At 51.0% G+C, this 22,825-nt stretch overlaps 2 protein-coding genes across 4 annotated transcripts in view; both read right to left on the reverse strand.

The window, feature by feature from the left end:
- Positions 1–626: 626 nt before the first annotated feature.
- TOMM40 (translocase of outer mitochondrial membrane 40) lies at positions 627–15,905 on the reverse strand. 2 transcript variants are annotated; one of them, XM_082231281.1, is made up of 10 exons: positions 15,763–15,905; positions 12,838–13,051; positions 8,619–8,686; positions 7,549–7,641; positions 6,794–6,895; positions 6,026–6,131; positions 5,767–5,889; positions 3,987–4,063; positions 3,763–3,865; positions 627–2,000 (listed from the first exon to the last, which is right to left on the reverse strand). In XM_082231281.1, the coding sequence occupies exons 2-10, from the start codon at positions 13,040–13,042 to the stop codon at positions 1,861–1,863; spliced, it is 1,017 nt and encodes a 338-aa protein (XP_082087407.1). In that variant the 5' UTR covers positions 13,043–13,051; positions 15,763–15,905; the 3' UTR covers positions 627–1,860. The 2 variants fall into 2 exon arrangements, with proteins under 2 accessions (XP_082087407.1, XP_082087406.1); XM_082231280.1 differs by lacking the exon at positions 15,763–15,905 and adding an exon at positions 14,418–14,471.
- Positions 15,906–19,560: 3,655 nt separating this feature from the next.
- The window catches only part of NECTIN2 (nectin cell adhesion molecule 2), a 106,901-nt gene continuing 103,636 nt past the window's right edge, over positions 19,561–22,825 (reverse strand). For both annotated transcript variants that reach the window (XM_082231187.1, XM_082231189.1), the window contains one exon: positions 19,561–22,436. In XM_082231187.1, the coding sequence (XP_082087313.1) occupies positions 22,233–22,436 (204 nt within the window). In that variant the 3' untranslated portion in view covers positions 19,561–22,232. The remainder of the gene's footprint in view (positions 22,437–22,825) is intronic.

Below are 22,825 nucleotides of genomic sequence, written 5' to 3' on the forward strand. Positions count from 1 at the left end.
TAGAGCCCAGCTCAGGCCATGGTCACTGGACTCCGCCACTGCCAATTCACAGGACTTATCATGGAACCACACCAAAAAGCCTCTGTCGTGGATCTCCAACAGCTCCCTCCTCAATAGTAATAATAATAATTTATTATTTATACCCCACCCATCTGGCTGTGTTTCCCCAGCCACTCTGGGCGGCTTCCAACAGAACACTAAAATACAATAACCTATTAAACATTAAAAGCTTCCCTAAAGAGGGCTGCCTTCAGATGTCTTCTAAACGTTTGGTAGTTGTTTCTCTCTTTGACATCTGGTGGGAGGGTGTTCCACAGGGTGAGTGCCACTACCGAGAAGGCCCTCTGCCTGGTTCCCTGTAACTTGGCTTCTCGCAGTGAGGGAACCGCCAGAAGGCCCTCGGAGCTGGACCTCAGTGTCTGGGCTGAACAATGGGGGTGGAGACGCTCCTTCAGGTATACTGGACCAAGGCCTTTTAGGCTTTAAAGGTCAGCACCAACACTTTGAATTGTGCTCAGAAACGTACTGGGAGCCAATGTAGGTCTTTCAAGACCGGTGTTATGTGGTCTATGAGATCGGAGGGGGGGGGGGAGGAAAAGGAAGACAAGCAGGAAGAGTGGCTGATGTTGGTTTTTTTGTTTTTTGTTTTAATAGGAACCAGATATTCCCAACTTTGCAGTGGAGGGAGGCAGCTTTTGCCTTGCAGATTCTTCTTCTTCTTCTGTAAAAGATCCTCTCATTCCCATTAACTTATAAACATGATTTACACTCAGTCTCTGGCGGCAGGAGGGGAGGAGGGCATGCAGAGATTTTCCCCGCCACCTCCGCAGAGGGCAGCAGCGGGAGGCACGTGGGGCAGGCGTCTTTCTCTCTCTCTTGCTATGGTCCCGTGGAGCTTCTCCGCGCAGAGGCGGCGAGGTTTGGGATGGCGAGGGGCGAGCGGCGCCATGACATCCAGCAGACGCAGAAGCCATCAGAGGGCATTCTTCTTGCAAAACCCTTGATGGCAGGTGGAGAGGTGGAGGTGTAGGGAGGGAGGGGAGACTGAATGAGAAGCAGAAGGCAGCAGAACAAAAATGAAATCCTGGACTTTTAGGAGACTCGATATGGGGGGGTGGAATAATGTTAATAATAAAAAAGAGGGACAGCTTGTGAGTTCCCAAACATTCCCCAGACGCACTGCAGAAAAGTTTGAGGGAGTCCTGGCGGTGGGTTTTTTAAAGCCCTGAAGGCTAAAGACTAGGATACACTGACATTTTTTTTATATAAAAAAATCTTCAAAAGTCCTGCCTCTGTGCTTCCAGGCTTTGGGGGGGGGGGTCAGGAAGAATTCTCGGAATAGAAAGGAAAAGCAGGGAAGGCAAAGGGGGAGAGAACCATCGCAAAGCACCCCGTCCTGGGTGCAGGAACCGTTGTGCACCCCTCTTGCCGCGCCAGCAGCCGCAGATCCCCTTAGAAAGAAGAAGAGGCCTTCCCCCCCCATCCCCGAAGCAGCACCCCCCTCTAGTGGCAGCAGGCAGGCAGAGCAGCGATTGCAGCTGCTTATGTCACGGGCGCCTTTGGCTCTTGCAAAAAAACCGTACCTTGGGGGCAGAAGCCCAGAGGGGGAGCAGGGAAGAAGCCCCCCAAGCCCCACGCAGACCCCTGCCCCCAAGTTCCCTGAGAACCAGCTAGCTGCACCCTGACGCGTCCTGCTCCATCCCCTCGCACCCAGGCTCCCCACGCTCCCCAGGCCCACACCACGGAGGCGACCCCTAGCCGAAGGAGGATGCAGGTGGCGGGGCAAACTGGGTGCGAGCTGCACTGAATCGGTGGGGGTTGGAGGAGGAGGAGGAGGAGGAGGAGGAAGGGCTGGCGGGCTTAGCCAATGGTCAGGCCGAAACCACACTGGAATTTGTTCTTGCGGTGGTTGAGGAAGGCGCCCATCGCCAACGTGAGGGGCAGGGGGAGGAGCTTCTTCTCCAGGGCGGCTCCTACAATCCAGTTGCTGTCGACGGAGCCTGAAGGGAGAAGGGGGAAAGCCGTGGTCAGAAGCGGTGGAGGCTGGCAGGCAGAACAAGGCGGGCCTAAACTGTATTTTGTCTGCGTGGAATCGTGTGTCCCTCCCTCTCTGGCATCATGTTAATACATTACTTTGCATTCAGAGGCTGCCTGGGGTCCTTTCTGCCCAGAGCCGTGCCATAATAATAATAATAATTTATTTATTTATACCCCACCCATCTGGGTAGGTTTCCCCAGCCACTCTGGGAGGATCCCAACAGAATATGATAAAACATCAAATATTAAAAACCTCCCTAAACAGGGCTGCCTTCAGAAGTCTTCTAAAAATCGTATACAGTCATACTTTGGGTTACAGACACTTCAGGTTGCATTTTTTTGGGGTATGGACGAGCCAAAACTCGGAAGTAGCGGAACGGGTTACTTCCGGGTTTCAGCGGTTGCACAAGCGCTAAATCGCACTTTGCACATGCACAGAAGTGTCAAATCGCAAGCCGCGTGTGCGCAGACGCAGCGTTGCGGATTGCGAACATGCCTCCCGCATGGATCACATTCGCAACCAGAGCGTCCACTGTAATTGTTTATCTCCTTCACATCCGATGGGAGGGTGTTTCACAGGGTGGGTGCCACTACCAAGAAGGCCCTCGGAGCTGGACCTCAGTGTCCGGGCAGAACGATGGGGGTGGGCACGCTACGTCAGCCATCAGTGGACTAGGCCAGTCCCCTAAATTAAGAGTATTAAAGTGTGCACCTTTTCCTCCGACTTGTTCATATACACTCATTTTTATACCGTCATGTTCATCACTCTGGAGTCAGACGCCTCCTTCCCAAACCCTGGGAAGCTTCAGCCCGGCATAGGGAGAGAGGCATGATGCTCCGACTTGGTCCAAGAGCCTTCCTGTCACCTTCCCAAAGCCCAGCCCGCTTTGGGAAGGAAGCAGCAGGGCTCCAGCGTCCTGTCAGAGGCTGGGCATCTCCTTCCCAAAGCCTGGGAGGCTTCTGCCTGGCTTAGGAAGGAGGTGTGATGCTCAGGTGGGGAACATCAGCCCCCCAATCACTCTTGCAAGCTGGCGCCACTGGCCCCAACTGTTTCCCTACGAAAATTTTCACTGCACACCAGTTTCTGTCCATCTCTTTTGCTAGAAACAGAACTGAAAAGGTACAGGCGTATCTGGGTATTTGATGCCGACACCTATTTCTAGGTGTCCTTCCAAGGCCTCTGTCGGAATGAATGAACTTTATTATTACGGTCACAGACCAGTTCCGGGTCGCTTACAATATCAGGAAAATAATAAAACACAACAGGAATACGTTGAATTGCAATTGGGTATAACAGAGACAATTCAGATATAGCAGCAGTTAAAATATATATTAAATCTTGATCACTAAAATATAACCTACAATTATCATTTAAAACCTCTGTCGGCCTCTGTTGGAGAATCGCCTAAGGGTCCGTTGCAAAGATACAGCAGAGGATGGGAAGAAAACCTCTGCTTCCAGTGACCATACGAGGCTCTGGCTTTCATTAGCTGCCCTGCCCACTTCACTAGCCAGCTCTGGGGGTTACCAGCTGCCACTGGTTCGGGCTGTGTGCATGCAGACGCCACAAATGCCACAGAGATCACACCTGAGCGTGGCCCAGGAATCAGCATATTCAAAACGGAAGCAAAAGGGGAAACTCTCAAGAGGCAGGTATCCCACCACGCCTCATTATCCCTGGGTAGAAACATGCGGTCTAGACCGGGATGGAGACGGATGCCGTACCTCTGAAAAGCAGGTTGGCTTTGGGGAGGTCCAGCTGGTAGCCAAACGTCACGCTCGTGTCCTGCATGCGGGTGCTGGCTTCAAACTCCACCCCCACTTGCAACTGGAAGGACACAGAAAGGGAGGAGGGTGAGGAGGTGATCCAAGGAAGGATGACTTCGTGGCAAGAGGTATTTCCTTGCTTTATTCTTGGCCCCACAAACCATCTCCAAGCGGCCACTAACCTGATCGCTGGCTTTGTGGTAATACGTGGCGTGTGCTCCGGCCTGCCCTAGCGTCAGAGTCCCAATCCAGTTAGGTGCTGAGGGGGGGAAAGAGAGAAAGAATCGCTGAGAACCCAGGAACCCAGCGTCTCCTTCGGAAAACATCAGGCCTGTTCCTCCATGGATCTGTCACTGGTCCTTAGCAGCTGGAAAAGCAGGAGTAGCAGGCCTGTGATCTCGTAGGTCATGGATCGGCAAACTAAGACCCGTGGGCTGGATCAGGCCCAATTGCCTTCTGGATCCGGCCCGCGGATGGTCCAGGAATCGCTGTGTGGATCGCCAGCGCGCACGCTCTTTCCCTCTCCCTCACACGATAATGGCGGCACCTCCTCCCTCCCTCCTCCTGCTTTCTCCCCGCCCTGCCTAGAGGAGGAAGGGGGCTGGGCTTTGTTGGTGCCGGCAGCAGCAGCGCTCGAGCAGCCACCATTTTAAGGAGCCCCTCTCCGGAGCCCTTTCACGTGCCGCTCATCATCCCACCGCCGTCAGCCTCTGCTGCTCACAAGACACAGGTAAGCAGCCACCGGGGCTCATTCCCCCCCCCCAAAAAAAAATATAGACTGGCCCCACACAAGGTCTGAGGGTCAGTGGATCGGCCCCCTGCTGAAAAATTTTGCTGTCCCCTGTCGTAGGTGCTGCTAGGACTCCAAACACCAACCGGCCCCCAGCAGCATGGCCAACAGTCAAGAACGGGCATCTGAGTTGTGGTCTAGCAACACCCGGAGGGCCAGAGGTTCCCCACCTCCAAGCTACAGGGAGCCACCATAGAATTGTAAAGTTGGAAGGGACCCTGTGGATCTTCTAGTCCACCGTTTCCCAAACTTGTATGGGAAACACTGATCTAGTCCAACCCCCCCTGCAATGAAGGAATACGCAGCTGTCCCACGCAGGGATTGAACCTGCAAACTCTGGCATTATCAGCACCACGCTCTAACCAGAAAATAATGAGGAGCCCTCTTGCCTTATGGGCTTCCTGGCGGCGTTTGGTTTGCCACTGTTGGAAACAGGATACAAGACCTGGTGGGCAAGCAGAGTTCATCTGTCCTGGCCCCGCCCTGACCCACAGCAAGATTAAAGGCTTTGAGCATTAGAGGCCCAACAAGGCAGAAAGGTGGTGTTTCAAATACATGATGCAGCATATTATGTTTTTTAAGCAACTGCAACAAGGCCACAGAGAGCACCGTTTTCCTGCATTTGACCTCTCGGCATCATTCATGTAATAACTCCAAGGAAAAGTGTGGTGGACATAGTCTGATTTTTATTTTCCAGTGTCCAGAATGTCAAAGGCTGAAGTCCTATGAGCTCTCCGGGTATAGGGTGGTATATAAATTCAATAAATGAGTAAAATATTTTTTTTAAAAGCTCCACAAAAATCAAACGTGGCTTATCTCTTTAAGTAAACCTGCAAAGGCTTAGGTCTTCAAGCTAGCACTGGTCACCCCACGCCCAATCGCATGTTGAGAATCAGGAACGTTATCTTTTTTCTTTAAAGGAGTTGAAAACTGCAGCCTAATCCTTCCTGACTCTGTTTTTGAGAGACAACCCTAATCCTCTGTGTGTACACTGGTGCCAAGGAGAGCCAAGCAGTGAGATACGCAGAACACAGTTCAAATCGGCCCTAAATTCTGTATACCATTCCGCATCTGTGCTGCTTTTACGTATGAAACTGTTTTTACAGTGAAACTGCTTTGAGATGCTTTGCGGGAACTGTTTCGCGGGCGGATCTGGCAGACTGTGTCGGTACCTGTATACTTCCCAGCAAGCGACATGACGGTTCCCTCCTCTCCCGGGCGGCGATGGTATACCAGCTCCCCACCCAGCGCCAGGCAAGGTGTGATGCTCTGTAGGTAATGCGCTACCAGGATCCCTGTGGGGCAGAGAGGAGAGGGGATTGGTCAGGACCTGATAGGTAGAAATACAGCCATGTGGATCACGCCCTCAGGACAGAGGGACCCACGCCAAAGGCCAGTCTAATGAGGAGAGGAGAATGGGAGCTTTCTCACCTGAACCCACTAAGATATCGGGGTTCCCTAGCGTGACGGCTGCAGTGAAGTCTGCGCCCCGGTATTCCCCATCCACCTGCCAGTTCACGAATTTTGATTGCTGCGTCTGGATGGCCGGGGGGGGGGGGAGAGAGAGAAAAGAAACATTTATTTGGCACAAGGAATTTGACATGCAAGGGCCACACTGAACCACCACGTGCTGGGGCAAGAAGTCAGTTGCCGGTAGCCACTGTCAAGGCATTAAGAGATCTCAAGTACACGGCCTGGCCTTGCATGCAGATACACCTTCTCCGAGGAGACGCCGAGAGGCTGAATCGCTATCTAGTCATACTACAAGGAATCCCAGAGCCAATCCCTTTCCCCATCCTTGCAAATCCCCAAATCAAAGAGGGACCGTGGAGAGAGCAGACTAAGAGGGGGAGACGCTGCAATTAAAATATAAAAATAAAGTAAGAAAGTCTCCTCAACCAATCCTAAGCAATGGACAGGGATTATTAGTCCATTAGTCAGTTGGTAGTCGTAAATTAAATGGGAATCTAGTTTCGCAGTGCGGGGCACTTCCCTGGTCACCTGAAGGCAATTCTGCTCGCCGTAGGTGATCAGGAAAAGAGGGATATTTACAAGCCTCAATCACAGGCCAGCAACATACCCCGTGACCCAAAGGGCCCAGGGCATACTGCAAGGCCTGGATCGGCAAGAAGATGGCAGCAGCAGGAGGACCTGTGGGAAGGGAGGAGAGGAGGAGGAGCTCAGCCAACAACTCCGTACCTGGAAGGCCACCTTGGAGCGAACTTTGTTTGTGAGCTGGTGAATGATCTGTGCATTGAGGCTGCCGCTGTTGTCCATGTCCCCCACCAGAACGGGGAAGGCCTGAGACAGAGAGAGGAACAAAGGCACGTTCAAAGGCTAACCAATAAGTAACTTGTTTAGGTAGAGCACTTATGCCAAAACATTCGGGAACTAAGCTGTTCGAATTCTGTTCCAAGGTACAGTCTAAAGGGAGGCTATCATAACTACATGAAATACAACTCTGAGAACAAAGTAAAGTAGAAAGAATAAGAACAACAGGCACAAATTGTAGGGGGTTGGACTAGATGACCAATAAGGTCCCTCCAACAATTCTATGATTCTATTATCAAGAACCCTCAAATTACCAATCAATGAGTACCCAAATACAACTATTTTAACTTGAGTTATACATTTCGTTTGATTTCATTTTGTTTCAACTTTCTTTTATTAAAATATTTATAACCCGTTCTCTAACCTTGAGTAACAAAAGTTATGGCCAGAAGGATCTCAGATTCGTGTTTCTATGTCGTGTAAAAGTTGTTCGTGCTTTTGCACGTCATCCCAAAACCTTTTGCTGCGGGTGATTAAATGGTATTTTAAATAAATAAAATGGGAGAAAGTGATCCTGACTGAGACAGATGAGAGACAGTCAGGATGACCCAATTATTCAGCTGCCTAATATGCACAGAAACAGCACCTATTGTTTCTCCCCACCACAATGCTTGCAAACTTACCTCTGTGGGGCTCAACTGCTTTGTCCCTACATACGTCACCCCAAAGTGGTAATTGGAGTCGCCAACCGTACTGAGAGCCACCGTGTGATTGACCTGAAGAAGGCAACAAATGTGTGAAACAGCAACGTGAACCTAAGATGTAGGAACACAGCAAGCCAATGTATACCAGGTAAGTCCATCTAGCCCAACATTGACTACACTGACTGGTAGCAGCTCTCAAGTATTTCAGACAGGGGTCTCTCCCTAGTCCTATCTGTGGGTGCCAATAAATGAACCTGTGTCCTTCTGCATCCAAAGCAAATACTCTAGCACTGAGCCCTCGGCAACCGCTGGCCAGATCGCCTGTGGTGAGCAGTGACTGCTTCCAGGTGACCACACTTTGAAGCCATTGTCAGTTCAGAGTGTTCTCTCTCTCATATATTTTAGGCTGATGCATCACGAATACCAAGAACAGATAGGACTGGATAGGCAGTTAAATCAACATTTGCACAGGTTAATGCAAAATATTGCTTGCAAAAATTACTAAGGGCTAAAAACAGGCTTGTGTGCTGCAAAGCATGGTTTACTGTTAAGGTAAAGGTAAAGGTAAAGGGACCCCTGACCATTAGGTCCAGTCGTGACCGACTCTGGGGTTGCGGCGCTCATCTTGCTTTATTGGCCGAGGGAGCCGGTGTACAGTTTCTGGGTCATGTGGCCAGCATGACTAAGCTGCTTCTGGCAAACCAGAGCAGCGCACAGAAACACCGTTTACCTTCCCTCCAGAGCGGTACCTATTTATCTACTTGCACTCTGACGTGCTTTCGAAGTGCTAGGTTGGCAGGAGCAGGGACCGAGCAATGGGAGCTCACCCCGTCGCGGGGATTTGAACCGCCGACAATCTGATCGGCAAGTGCTAGGCTCTGTGCTTTAACCCACAGCGCCACCCACATCCCTGGTTTACTTTTACAATAGTTTTTATCCAACTCATTCGCCGAGTAAGCCCACTGAAATCAATACCTAGTTAGATGCAACCCAAAATCTCTAGAGTGACTCTCTCAAACTGCCTGCAAATTCAAAGGAGTCACTCTTACCTGGAAGTGGTTGCTGAGACCTTTGTTCACAGTCAATTTCACGCCCTCCATCTGGATGGGGAATAATTCTGAAACGGTGAGAAAAGAGGGTGTCAGATCATCACGTGGGTCGCATTTTGTCCTTCCAAGCTTCCCTTGCTCAAAACAAGAGCTATTAGGGCCTCTCCCAGAGATGCCCAGTGTCTGATTACAGGAAATGTGTTCAAATTCCCACTTGGCCGCACTCTGGGCCTAGCCTACCTCTCATTGCGAGGCTAATGAAAGAGAACCCAACACCTGCAACCCTGAGCTGCTTGAATGAAAGGCAGGACATGCTACAGGCAATCGGGAGAAAGTGTGGAAGTGTTTTCCATATTGGGTGTCGGCATGAACAAGCAGGTAAAAACAAAAAGGGGTAAGCCGGCAGAGCCATGAGATCCAACCTTCAGGCCTCTGGCAGGAAACCTAAGAGAGCAAACAGCTTTTGGAAAACAGAAGGTCTGATCTGCACCCGCTGAAGTCTGGTCTAGTATACAGAATGAATTGGTAGAATACGCTGCACCACTTCAGGCTGTGTCTCTCTGCATAAACTGGAATTTTTGAATGCTTTCCTTGCATTAAGGGGGAGGGGGGAACCTCCTGCAAATTGAACAACGAAATTGGAGGTGCGTCAAGATGGCGATGAGGTAAGACGCATTTGCCGGAGTTCATTTCGAATCCTCTCTAAAATCTGTGTTGTGGCTCCCAGCCTTTCAAGTTTTTGCTGAAGACTGTATCAGGGTGTTGGAGCCCATGCCAGGAGTTCACATTGTTGATAACTGTAAAGCCTGCATCGTAAATCAGCTTTAATGAGCAGATAATTGTATTCTCCGGCAGCCTTGGAAGCAGCCTTCGACTTACTGGTTTTCCGCCAGCTCACATCCAGTTGTATTTTTATTTCTTCCACCTTTTATTACCTTTTAAGCACTGTTATTTTAAAAGACTCATAACGATGGGCCAAGGCAAACGCCTAAGGGATTGTGACGAGGCTCTGCCTTCCCCAAGAGCCAAACAATTAAAAACTGACCCCCTCGTGTCTGGCAATAAGAGTGACCCCACTGAACACTGCTATAGGGTGAAAACTCAGAACCGTTTCTACCCTCTAATGTAGAAATTTGGGTAGCCAATGTGATGACCTCCAGGTGTTATTGGACTGCAACTCCCATCATCCCTGACAACTGGCTATACTGGCTGGGCCTGATGGGAGTTGGAGGATACTACATTGGCTGTCCCTGAACTACAGTGGTGCCTCGCAAGACGAAAATAATCCGTCCCGCGAGTCTCTTCGTCTAGCGGTTTTTTCATCTTGCGAAGCATGGCTATTAGCAGCTTAGCGGATTAGCGCTATTAGCGGTTTAGCGGCTATTAAAGGCTTAGCGGCTTAGCAAAAGGGGGGGAAGCAAAAAAAAAAATCACAAGACTCGCAAGAAGTTTTCGTCTTGCGAAGCAAGCCCATAGGGAAATTCGTCTTGCGAAGCGCATTGAAAAACGGAAAACCCTTTCGTCTAGCGGGTTTTTCGTCTTGCGGGGCACCACTGTAAATTATCATGGCAGGAAGAAAGGTTCCAAGCTAGCCCCACTCCCGGAATGTGCTCGTTTCTCACTTGCGAGTTTTCCATGCAGGGATACACACACACAAAGTGATTCCCATACACCCTCTAGTCCAGTCTGTGTTGCTCTAACCACCTCGTTCCACAGCCTGGGTGAGACCAGGCCTTAGACTGTTTAAATGAAGAGTTGGCACTCGGCATGGAAGGAAGCAAGGGGACCATCAACATTGACACTACATAAATGAATGAAACTAGTACCGATACATTGTGCCTACTGTTAGCCTTTTTCACAAGACGTCAAAAGGAAACGGTCTCCCTAACTCTGGGCTAGAATCATTTTTTTAAAAGCGCATGTGAAGATGGGAAGCAGATTCGGGAAAGTGACAGCCCCTCCGAAACCTTCTGCCTAAGGAATGGAATTTTATGGCCAAGCTATCCTTGGCCATTTCACAAGTAATATGTTACGATATTGAAGCAATGCAGCCGCGAGCTGCTGGTAGCTTGAAAGCAAAACATAATGGGAATGTTGGGACTGTTCCATGGGAAACAGAGGGACAGTCAATTCACAGTGCAGAGGGCACCGGAATTAGCTCAGAGTGTAATATGAGCTGGACAGGAAGTGTTTGTTTTCTCTCGACTGCCGGAGTTTGAAGAAAGCAGTCGTGTTTTCTGTAACGCTGCAAAGAGAGAAATAAAGGCATGTAAATACGTTTCTGTCTATTTCTTTCCCCTGCCTGGGCAGGGGGGCAGGAAAGAGGGGTGTGTTCTTCTCACGCTGAGAAGGATCGCCTATCGCAACCTCTGCCTGGATCTTGCCGGGAAAGCAGACAGGGAGGTCAACAGGAGATCAAGCCGGGTGCCTGGGAGAGTTGCCAGTTTCTCCTGATAAAGGCTTGATTTCCGACATCCGGTGCTAGGGAAGGGGAACCAAAGGCGCAGGGGCAAAATACAGCCTGTCTCTGGCCCCTGGAACAGTGATGCCCTCTCAAAAAGTGTCTGCAAGGTTTTTGGAATAATTATATGATAGCTATTTATATAAGTACTCTGCACAGCCGGAGGACATGACAGATTACAGGTGGAGGCCGTTTAGGCGTGTCCAATTGACGTGCAACTGCTGACATGCCGGTCTTTTTGATCTGGAAGAGGGCAGAACGGGGGTGGGATGGGGGGCAGGGCATGCTTATGCACACTCCATTGATGCGCACGGGGGCTGGGAACGGAACCCTTGCATGAAACGGTCACTGCCTGTACAGAGCCACGCTCCGGTGTCTGGTGTGACACCATAGCAAATAGCAGCCTTGCTGAAGCCAACCTAGGCCTGGTCAGTGGCTGGATGGGAGATCAGATGGGAAAGGCACAGAAAGCCTCTACAATGCTCCATCATGAAAGAAAGGCAAGAAATGAATGCAGGAGGTCTAATAAAAAGAATTAAGCTTTTAGCACAAAATAAAGGATTGTTAAAAAGTGCAAAACGGCATGCCATCATTACCTTCACACTTATACGTATGTCACTTTAAGCTACTCAAGCTACCCCGCGCCATAATATCCTCAGAAAGACCCTACACGGTAGATTAGGGTGGCACTGTAACTAGCCCAAGATCACCCAGGAAGTCTCACAGCTGAATGGGGATTTGAACCCTGATCTCCCAGGTCTCAGTCCTACACACTAAACACTCTACTGCACAGATATACAACTGACAGCCAGCAAGGAATTTTCAGTTCTTCTTAGAGGAAGCTTACAAATAATGCCAGCGCTGTTATCCCCATATTGCACATTGAAATATGGCAGGCATGGCTAAGGTGACGTGGTAAGTTCATGGCCAGGGGTCAGCAAACTTTTTCAACAGGGGGCCGGTCCACTGTCCCTCAGACCTTGTGGGGGGCCGGACTATATTTTTGGGGGGGAGGGGGGAAATGAACGAATTCCTATGCCCTACAAATAACCCAGAGATGCATTTTAAATAAAAGGACACATTCTACTCATGTAAAAACATGCTGATTCCCAGACCATCTGCGGGCTGGATTTAGAAGGCGATTGGGCTGGATCCGGCCCCTGGGCCTTAGTTTGCCTACCCATCTTCATGGCCAAGGGGAGATTTGAACTGGCGTCTGCCTTGGCAGCTCCCTCTTAGCCACTGAGAAGAGATAACAGATCAGGGTCTCTGCCCGCCTTCTGGCTAACCAAGTCTTTAGCACACATCGCTGCTAGGTTATCGTGAAAACGTAGCAATGCAGCTTTTGCTTTCAGAAAAGAAACTGGGGTTCTCACTGATTTCATGGGAGCACTCTCAGAGCATGTCTTACTTCCATTCTCCCGGGATCCAATCCAAAAGCGTGTAACAGATCTGGGTCTGCTCAGTGCCTGGATGAAACACCACGTGGGAAGCCCTAAAGATACAGCTTTTATTTTACATGATGGAACATGCAATACGCATGAAATAAATAAAATTCAAGAGAGGATGCCAGAGTCTGCACAGACCAGAAACACGAGAGACATGCTCTAAACAGGCAACTTGCATGGCAAAATATGAACTCAATAAGCTGGAAATCTGACAACACGGAGAAACATGAGCTTCTTTTGTTTTAGGAGTACAAGAGTCCCATGAGGTAGATGCTGCCTTCCTTTGCCATGTGCTGGTGGAGCATTTTACCTTTGCATTTGCGGTGACACTCCTCGAAGGTGCCTGGGTTGGGAAGCTGGTCACACTTGTCTTCTGTGGCACGATCTGCTGCTGGGGGAACCAGCCCACTGACAGGGGGCATGGAGAATCCGGGTGGAACCGATACGAGGCCAGAACCCGGCCCTGGCACGGCAGCAGGGGGCGCTGGGGAGCTGGCAGCCAGGACATTACCCATGGCGAGGAGCTAGGGAGAAGGAAAGAACTGCTCAAGCGGAAGGTTTTGTTCAGGGCCTTCAGAAATGGCCATTCTTCAATGTGACAGCCTATGCTTTGCAATGAGCAAAGGTTGGAATATGGCCACCAATTCCTAGTATCAGGTTCAAAGAAGCAGACCGATGGCCTGGGTCAATCTGCTTCCACTGGTTGCTGACCAATGGCAGGACTCATTGACAAAGCAGTATCCTGGCTTACTATAGGACAGGGTTGTAGCTCAGTGGTAAGCTACATGCTCCCCAGCATATCCAGGAAGCAGCGGGGGAAACTCCTGTCTGAAACCCTGGCAGATCTGATGTGCGTGTAGCTGTAGACCACTCTAAAAGACACACCAACATCACACTCAGAACAAGTCTAGAAACAATCTTCTCCATGCTTCCCCACTTCAGGCTATGGGGCTACAGGCTATGGGGCTGTAGTACAACATCTGGGGACCCACAGTTGGGGGGAGGTTGAGGAGTGAGTTGAGAAAGATCAGCAGGACAACCCAGTATAAAGCTCTTATAATAGTGGCCTAAAAGCCTGAGAGTATTTAGCTCAATACAGTGGTACCTCGGGTTAAGTACTTACCGTATTTTTTGCACCATAACACTCACTTTTTTCCTCCTAAAAAGTAAGGGGAAATGTCTGTGCGTGTTATGGAGGGAATGCCTACGGGTGGCATGCCTACGGATTTCCCTCCTCCAAAAACTACATGCGTGTTATGGTCGGGTGTGTGTTATAGAGCGAAAAATATGGTAATTCGTTCCGGAGGTCTGTACTTAACCTGAAACTGTTCTTAACCTGAAGCACCACTTTAGTTAATGGGGCCTCCTGCTGCCGCTGCAGCACGATTTCTCTTCTCATCCTGAAGCAAAGTTCTTAACCTGAAGCACTATTTCTGGGTTAGCGGAGTCTGTAACCTGAAGTGTATGTAACCTGAGGTACCACTGTACTGTGTACATTGACTCACAAAAGCTCTCCAGGGTTTCAGGCAGGGGGCATTGACAGCCCTACTAGGAGATGCAGATGACCAAAACTGGGACGTATGCCCTACCACTGAGCCCCCTCCTCCTAAAAAGGGAGGACTTCTGAAGTAGCAGAGTATGCATGCCAAGAACCACCTGGCCTGAAATGCTTGTACAGTAGAGTAGGAGCAAATGAAGGGGAGGCTTGCGATATTCAAGACTGCTGTCCTGTGCAAGTGTTTGAGCTGACATTCCCAGTACTTGCAGTTAGGCTGAAGTCATAGGAAGGTGCCTTATACCAAGTGTGACCACGGGGATCCACCCAGTTCATACTGGCTGACAGTGGCTCTCCAGGGTTTCAGAAGTGTGTGTGTTTTTCCCCAGCCGTACCTGCAGTTGCCGGGAGACTGAACCTGTCCCCTTCCACATCCAAAGCAGATACTCTAGCCACTGGGTAATCGCTCACCGGGTCACCTGTGGTGAGTGGTGAGCACTTCCAGGCAACCACGCAATGAAACATTTGTAAATTCAGAGTCCTCCCTTCTATCCTATTCCAGGCTGATGCACCACAAAGCTGGCAACAGCCCTCCAAGTTTTCAGCCAGGGCGTGTGGGAATCTCTGCCGATCCTACCTAGAGTTTCTGGGAGACTGAACCTGTGCCCTTCGCCATCCAAAGCACATGCTGTATTACTTAGTTAGCGCTCGCCAGATCACCATTGGTGCTCGTGGGGCACTTCCAGGTGGCCCTGCGATGAGGCTTTACCCAATTCAGAATTCTCCCCAGCATCTCCAGGAAGTGGTGGGGGAAACTCCTGCCTGAAACCCTGGCAGATCTGATGCACGTGTAGCTGTAAGGCAAAGGGACCCCTGACCATTAGGTCCAGTCATGGCCGACTCGGGTTGCAGCACTCATCTCGCTTTACTGGCCGAGGCAGCCGGCGTACAGCTTCCGGGTCATGTGGCCAGCATGACTAAGCCGCTTCTGGCGAACCAGAGCAGCGCAAGGAAATGCCATTTACCTTCCCACCGGAGTGGTACCTATTTATCTACTTGCACTCTGACGTGCTTTCGAACTGCTAGGTTGGCAGGAGCAGGGACCGAGCAACGGGAGCTCACCCCGTGGGAGGGATTCAAACCGCCGACCTTCTGATCGACAAGCCCTGCGTGTAGCTGTAGACCACTCTAAAAGACACACCAACATCACACTCAGAACAAGTCTAGAAACAATCTTCTCCATGATCCCCCACTTCAGGCTATGGGGCTACAGGCTGCTGCACCCCCAGGGGCTCTCCGGAGTTTGAGGCAGGAGCTTTATACCTGGGGGGAGCGATGCTGCAGCTTGAACCTGGGACCTCCTGAGCGGAAGCCACATGCTCTGCCGACGAGCTGCGGCCATTCCCGTGAAAGCGGGAACCGGTGGCTTGGGCCGAGGGAGATCCTCTCGCAGCAGGGGGGATTCCCACCCCCTGGGCCCACCCCACCCCCCCAGCAGCACCCCTGGGCCCTCCCCTCCCCCACCCTTGGGCCCACCCTCTCCCAGAGCTCCTCCCTCCCACTCCCCTCACTGCAGAGTCCATTTTGGTTCCCCCTCCTTCCCCCCTCGCGTGCCTGCCTCCCTCCCTGCCTGCTTAGCTGCCCTGCCCTGCTTCCCCGCCCCGCGCGCCCTCCCCTCCCGCCCCGCCGGAGCCCCGCCGCCCTCCGGCCCCGGCCTCTCCTGCCCCGCTCTCAACTCACGCGGTGGCGGCGGCGGCAGGAAGAGCAGCAGCAGCAGCAGCAGCAGAGAGAGCCGGAGCCGGGGGACACCCGAACCCGCCTGTCCACAAGCCCCGCCCCCCCGGCGCCGCCATTGGCCAGCGCCGCCCGTGCTCGCCCTCCGCCGCGGCGCGACTGGCTGCTGCGCACACAAGCCTCGCCCCCTCAGGCAACCCCCCCTCGTGGCTCGCAGGCATGGCCGTGTCCCGCCGCTTCCGCTCCAAGCACGGACTCCCTATTGGTTGGGCTCGCCGTGCCGTCCGCCCCGATTGGGCCGGTTATGGGAATGAATCCGGGCTCCTCTCGGCCATTGGTCTCTCTTTCCGCGGGGCCGCCGCGTCCCCACTGGTTGTTTTTCGAACGGCGCTGGGGATAGGGTTCCCTGCCGCCTTGTCACTGGCTGCTTTTCTTAATGGAGAGGCGGGGCGACCCCCGCTAAGCCAGCAAGGTCAGCTGCGGAGAACAGGAGCAAGGTCAGGTGGCCACCGAGCTGAAGGGGCAAGAGTGGCCCGCCGAAAAAAACCATAGAGTTTGATAGGTGGGAGGAACTAAAGGGAAAAACCTCACGGGCGGCGCCATCTTTGTGAGCGTCGTTGGGTTCCGCGCGCCAAAGGTTTCCATAGTTACCCACATGGGAGGCTTGCAGGATACTCGTCTTTCCTCAACGCCAGGCCAACGCCCAGAATGTTTATATATTCCATATATATTCCATATATATATATGTATATTCCATATATATATATGTATATGTATATATATATGTATATATATATATATTCCATATATTTGCTTTCGTAGATTTTCACGGGTACAGGAATGCAGGTTTTGGTGTCTTCGGGTGTCTTCCCGTGTAAGAGTCGGGGTGTCTGTGCGACGTTTCGACGAGGTCTCACTCGTCATCTTCAGGCTGGTGCTTTCGGCTTCTTGTTACTGGAACAGAGCAGAATCTGGTGTTTGAGTTCCTATAAATACTGTTGAGGGGTGTGGTGTATAGCTCTGGCTTGGCTTCGTGTATATCCATCCAGTAGCCAAACTATAGTGGCACCTCCGGATGCTGCACCCCCCTGCAATCCCTACACAGATCTGGCTGGCACAAGGCACAAAACCACAGCTCGCCCCTATACACGAAGCCAAGCCAGAGCACAACTAAATGCAGCACAGCCATCTTCTCAGAAAAACTCTTCACAAGCTCAAGAGGTCAAGACACGAAAGCTTTAGCAACTAATCTACACTTAATGACCCACCCAGTGGTATTCAGAATATCACTCATGAAATCACTCAAGATATCCCTCAAGTAATTAAGGAACAAAAGAAGAAAAGGCACACTAATCTAGGAACTTCCTCTCTGCCCAGAACGTTGGAGGCTATACACCACACCCCTCAACAGTATTTATAGGAACTCAAACACCAGATTCTGCTCTGTTCCAGTAACAAGAAGCCGAAAGCACCAGCCTGAAGATGACGAGTGAGGAAACGTCGCACAGACACCCCGACTCTTACACGGGAAGACACCTGAAGACACCAAAACCTGCATTCCTGTACCCGTGAAAATCTACGAAAGCATGTATATATATATATATATATATATATATGCAGGTTTTGGTGTCTTCGGGTGTCTTCCCGTGTAAGAGTCGGGGTGTCTGTGCGACGTTTCGACGAGGTCTCACTCGTCATCTTCAGGCTGGTGCTTTCGGCTTCTTGTTACTGGAACAGAGCAGAATCTGGTGTTTGAGTTCCTATAAATACTGTTGAGGGGTGTGGTGTATAGCCTCCAACGTTCTGGGCAGAGAGGAAGTTCCTAGATTAGTGTGCCTTTTCTTCTTTTGTTCCTTAATTACTTGAGGGATATCTTGAGTGATTTCATGAGTGATATTCTGAATACCACTGGGTGGGTCATTAAGTGTAGATTAGTTGCTAAAGCTTTTGTGTCTTGACCTCTTGAGCTTGTGAAGAGTTTTTCTGAGAAGATGGCTGTGCTGCATTTAGTTGTGCTCTGGCTTGGCTTCGTGTATAGGGGCGAGCTGTGGTTTTGTGCCTTGTGCCAGCCAGATCTGTGTAGGGATTGCAGGGGGGTGCAGCATCCGGAGGTGCCACTATAGTTTGGCTACTGGATGGAGTCTGTAATATGTCTGTGGAGAGGGTCTGGGTTTGGGTCTGGTGTGGTTGATTGGTGACGGCGTTCTGTGTGCCTCTGGTTCTGGTGTCGGTTTTTGTGGGGAGGGCTCTTTAACATGGAACATCACCACAAGAGAATAATCATGGAAGCCATCGAGATAGAGAAACACCCTCACAACATGAACAAGCGTGACGACACGTCCCGCCTGCCAGACATCTGGAAATTAGCCCTCCCCACAAAAACCGACACCAGAACCAGAGGCACACAGAACGCCGTCACCAATCAACCACACCAGACCCAAACCCAGACCCTCTCCACAGACATATTACAGACTCCATCCAGTAGCCAAACTATAGTGGCACCTCCGGATGCTGCACCCCCCTGCAATCCCTACACAGATCTGGCTGGCACAAGGCACAAAACCACAGCTCGCCCCTATACACGAAGCCAAGCCAGAGCACAACTAAATGCAGCACAGCCATCTTCTCAGAAAAACTCTTCACAAGCTCAAGAGGTCAAGACACAAAAGCTTTAGCAACTAATCTACACTTAATGACCCACCCAGTGGTATTCAGAATATCACTCATGAAATCACTCAAGATATCCCTCAAGTAATTAAGGAACAAAAGAAGAAAAGGCACACTAATCTAGGAACTTCCTCTCTGCCCAGAACGTTGGAGGCTATACACCACACCCCTCAACAGTATTTATAGGAACTCAAACACCAGATTCTGCTCTGTTCCAGTAACAAGAAGCCGAAAGCACCAGCCTGAAGATGACGAGTGAGACCTCGTCGAAACGTCGCACAGACACCCCGACTCTTACACGGGAAGACACCCGAAGACACCAAAACCTGCATTCCTGTACCCGTGAAAATCTACGAAAGCATATATATATATATATATATATGGAGATAGAAATTGCTTCTTCCTCCCAATATATATTCATGGGAACTGTAGTTTACCCTGCACCGAGCTACAATTCCCAGCACCCTGAGCGCAAACGGCACTTTCCAAGAGTCTTTGTGAGGAAGCCTCGTGCTTTCTATGTATGTTGTGGGTGTGATCCAAGGCTCATTATTTATCTAGGCGTCAAATCAGTCCGTATAGTAAAAGCCATGGTTTTCCCAGTAGTGTTGTATGGAAGTGAGATCTGGACCACAAAGATGGCTGATCGCCGAAGAATTGATGCTTTTGAATTATGGTGCTGGAGGAGACTCTTGAGAGTCCCATGGACTGCAAGAAGATCAGAGCTATCCATTCTGAAGGAAATCAGCCCTGAGCGCTCACTGGAAGGACAGATCCTGAAGCTGAGGCTCCAGTACTTTGGCCACCTCATGAGAAGAGAAGACTCCCTGGAAAAAACCATGATGTTGGGAAAGATGGAGGGCACAAGGAGAAGGGGACGACAGAGGATGAGATGGTTGGATGGTGTTCTTGGAGCTACTAGCATGAGTTTGATCAAACTGCGGGAGGCAGTGGAGGACAGAAGTGCCTGGCGTGCTCTGGTCCATGGGGTCACGAAGAGTCGGACACGACTAAACGACTAAACAACAAATCAGTGGACGTCTCCGAACCCTCCTCAGGACACCTAACCCACGGCAAGATAACAAATCAGGAACTGTTCAGGCCCTCCTCACCCACAAAGCATGATGCTGTCATTACAGGGTTTGAAAAACATTTATTTTTAAGAAACAACATCAGTAAAAGTTTATTTAAAAAAGAAGAAAGTCCATCTGTGTTCCCACTGAGATCTGTCCATTCAGCGTCAAGCAAAGGCACGAAAAGGGCATTGAGGGGGAAAGGCATCTTGTGTTTCAATCATTCCTTCCCTCAGACCCTGAGATTCATGGCATTAGTGTTAAGATCAGTGAAGTTAAGAGGAGGAACAGGTAGTAAAAAAACAATCGTAATCACAATAAAAAATCCTGCAGCGCCAATCTGTACCTGCGCCCAGCGGAAACAGCAGCAGTGGCAAAAAGGCAACAGCTAAAAACAGCAAACCTACAAAACAACCCTTCACATTTTCAGATCAGGAGCCCGGAAACCCGGGCGGCTCCTGAGCTCTTGGGGAACAGATTCACAATTCAAGTAGCAACCGGAGCCTGAGCTATAGGAAAATCATGCCAGCGGGAGATTGTGGCACCAACCTCCCCATTCAAAAGTGGAAACTCTGAAACATGGAAAGATCCCCATGTATCCTCTTATGTGTGGGGCTGGGAGACCAGGGGACCTCCAGGCATTGCTGGACTACAACTCCCATCACCACCCCTTAGCGCTAGCAATGCTGGTAGAAGCTGTTGGGAGGCCAACAACAACTAAAGGTCCACCAAACTTCTGGACAGTGACTAAATCTAGATGGGAGGTTGATTGATTGATTGATTGATTGATTGACTGACTGACTGATTGATTGCCAGATGTGCTGCAGACACCTAAAGGCTTCACAGTGACGTCATACTGCAACAGTCCCTGCCAGCCTAACTGGTCCTTTGTGGGGTAACAGGCGAGATCAGGCACAGCACTCCAAACTTGGGCTTGTGGACAAAAGTGGCCTCTTGCCAGCAACACAGCAACAGTAACCTGCGCCTGGCAGCTTTTATAGGGAGCTGCCACATGACCTCCTTTGCCCAACTGATGTGAAGATCCTTCCTTGCTGTTCTCCCTGCAGTCCCCTCCCTTGGCCAGAGCCGAGTGGGGCAGCACAAGCTGCCTTGCCACCCTTCAGGTTCCAGGATTTGGCATGGGGTCGAGTCCTGATGACGTGCCGCAGACCCAACGAGAGATCGTTATGCACAGATACCTGCGCAAGTCCGTCCCGTTCCAATCCCCTTGCTAAAAAGGCTGTCACAGCTCATATCCCTGGCCTAGTGCTAAATTGGAACCTTCAACACTGCAGTTGGGAGGCAGCCCAAGCAGGGATGTCCTAGCCCCTTTTTAAAAAGCACTCATTGCAGAGACCTGCCCAGTCACCCCTTGAATACTGCCGCAGAAGGAGATGCCACTCGCCCTTGGCTCTCTGCAGGAAGGCTACGAGGCGTATTCTGTTGCAGCCGAAACCTCCTGGGGTGTGTGCATATGGTTGTTTGGGGAAGAGAGTTCAGCTTTCAACAGCAAGAGACCCTATCTTTTGCACTCACTCACATGGGCAACCCCCAACTCCCTGGGGCTGGCAGTGTATTTGGGCAAGGAGGAAGCAATACTTGGGTGCTTGGTGGGAGACGCCATGCGCAGTTGGGAGCACATGCCGAGATTGTTTCGAGGACACAATGAGAAGCGGAGTACCCGCGACAAGTTGCCCACCCCGTGGCTGAGGAATCTAGCACGTCAAACCCCAAAGGTGGCTAACACTGTGGTGGTGGTTGCCAGGCACCTGGCAGACATTTCTTGTGCCTTCTGGAAGGAGCCTAAACATTCACCAAGGCGTGATCATGTCATGTGAAGATCCAATCGTATCTCGGAGTCTGGTCTAGAGAGAAAAAGCTCTCGTCTGGTGTTGTTCCGTTCCAGAGTGCAGACGGAACTGCGCGACTGAATCTCCCCCACCCCGACACACATGGAAAACTCTCCACCCAGAGAAAACTAGATGCTGGGGGAGTCTAGCCAAGACTTCTTCCCAACATGCCCATTTTTTCTGTGTAGGATTCTTTTCCCTTTTGGGGGTGGTGGGGAGCAATCAGGCAACCTCCATCTGCAATATGAAGTGGCAAAGCTCAGGAGTCGTCGTTTTACCAGGTGCCAGGCATCCTCCAGGCAGGACAGGTTAATACAGGGGCACCAAGAGAATTGGGGGGGGGGTACCTAAGGAGGTATAAAATCCCCCTCCCCAACTGGCTTTGGCAGGAGTCAATAGCAGGAGTCAATAGCTAGCTCCATGGTGGGAGCAGCTGCAGGAGGTACTTGGCCCCTGTATCCACGCATGGGAAGTGGTTCTGAGGACTCTGGATTCTACTGTAAACGTAGCATTTGTCCGACAGCCAGATGGCTCAGGGTCAGGGAAATCTGGCTCAGGAAGGCCCACTAGACTTTAGGGGAGGCTGGGAGGGTATAAGCCGCCATCAGGCCCATTTCAAAAGACAAAAGATGAAGGCACTACGTATGTCTGGCATGGTGGGACAGCTCTGGCCTTGCTGGAGAAGGAACAGAAGGAATGAGAAGGCCTGCTTGGAGCAGGACGTGCTCCTGCCCATCTAAGGCACATGAGAAACCCGGGATTTTCAAGGGAACCACGCTGGGCATCTAACGGGATAGAGCGTCAAAAGAAGCAGCATCTCTCCAGGACCAGCGCGAGATACAGCATCCTCATCTCTGGGCCTCGGGTGGAAATCCAGCCTCAGGGCTCAGACATACATAGCCCTGGACATGATAAAGGCCTTGTCGGTGGACATGGGAGCCATGGCGGCCTCTTCCTCTGTGGCTGCGAAGGAGAGCGCGTCATAAATGGGGTTGATCTGGTCCAGATATTCGTCCTCCATGATGGGGCCAGCGTCTGCCGCAGCCTCTCGCTCTTCCAGCGTCGGCAGCTCATGGTATCGCGGGGCCTCCTGCAAAGGGAAGGAACAGATTGGTGGTTTGGAGGGGGGGTATTAACTGCTGTCCCCCCCATCCCTTGTTGCATCCCACAGTGTTTACACTGAAGTGGGTGGGAGGCTGTGATGGTGGACCCGGGTTCCTGAAATTCGGTTCCCGGAGCTGGAGGCTTGGCTTGGAGATAGGAGCAGCCAAATCTGAACTGAAGTGGAGACTATGCTGCTCTGATGACCAAGCCAGGGCCTGATGACCATGTTATGGCTTCCCTCATGGAATTCTGGGAGCTGTAGTTCGCTAAGGGTGCTGAGCGTTGTTAGGAGACCCCCTATTCCCCTCCCAGAGCTGCAATTCCCAGGGTGATTTGGCAATCAATCCCTCTGCAAAGGGAACTCTGGGAAGTGCC

The sequence above is a fragment of the Podarcis vaucheri genome (assembly GCF_965113315.1).
Source record: "Podarcis vaucheri genome assembly, chromosome: 7".
NCBI lineage: Eukaryota > Metazoa > Chordata > Lepidosauria > Squamata > Lacertidae > Podarcis > Podarcis vaucheri.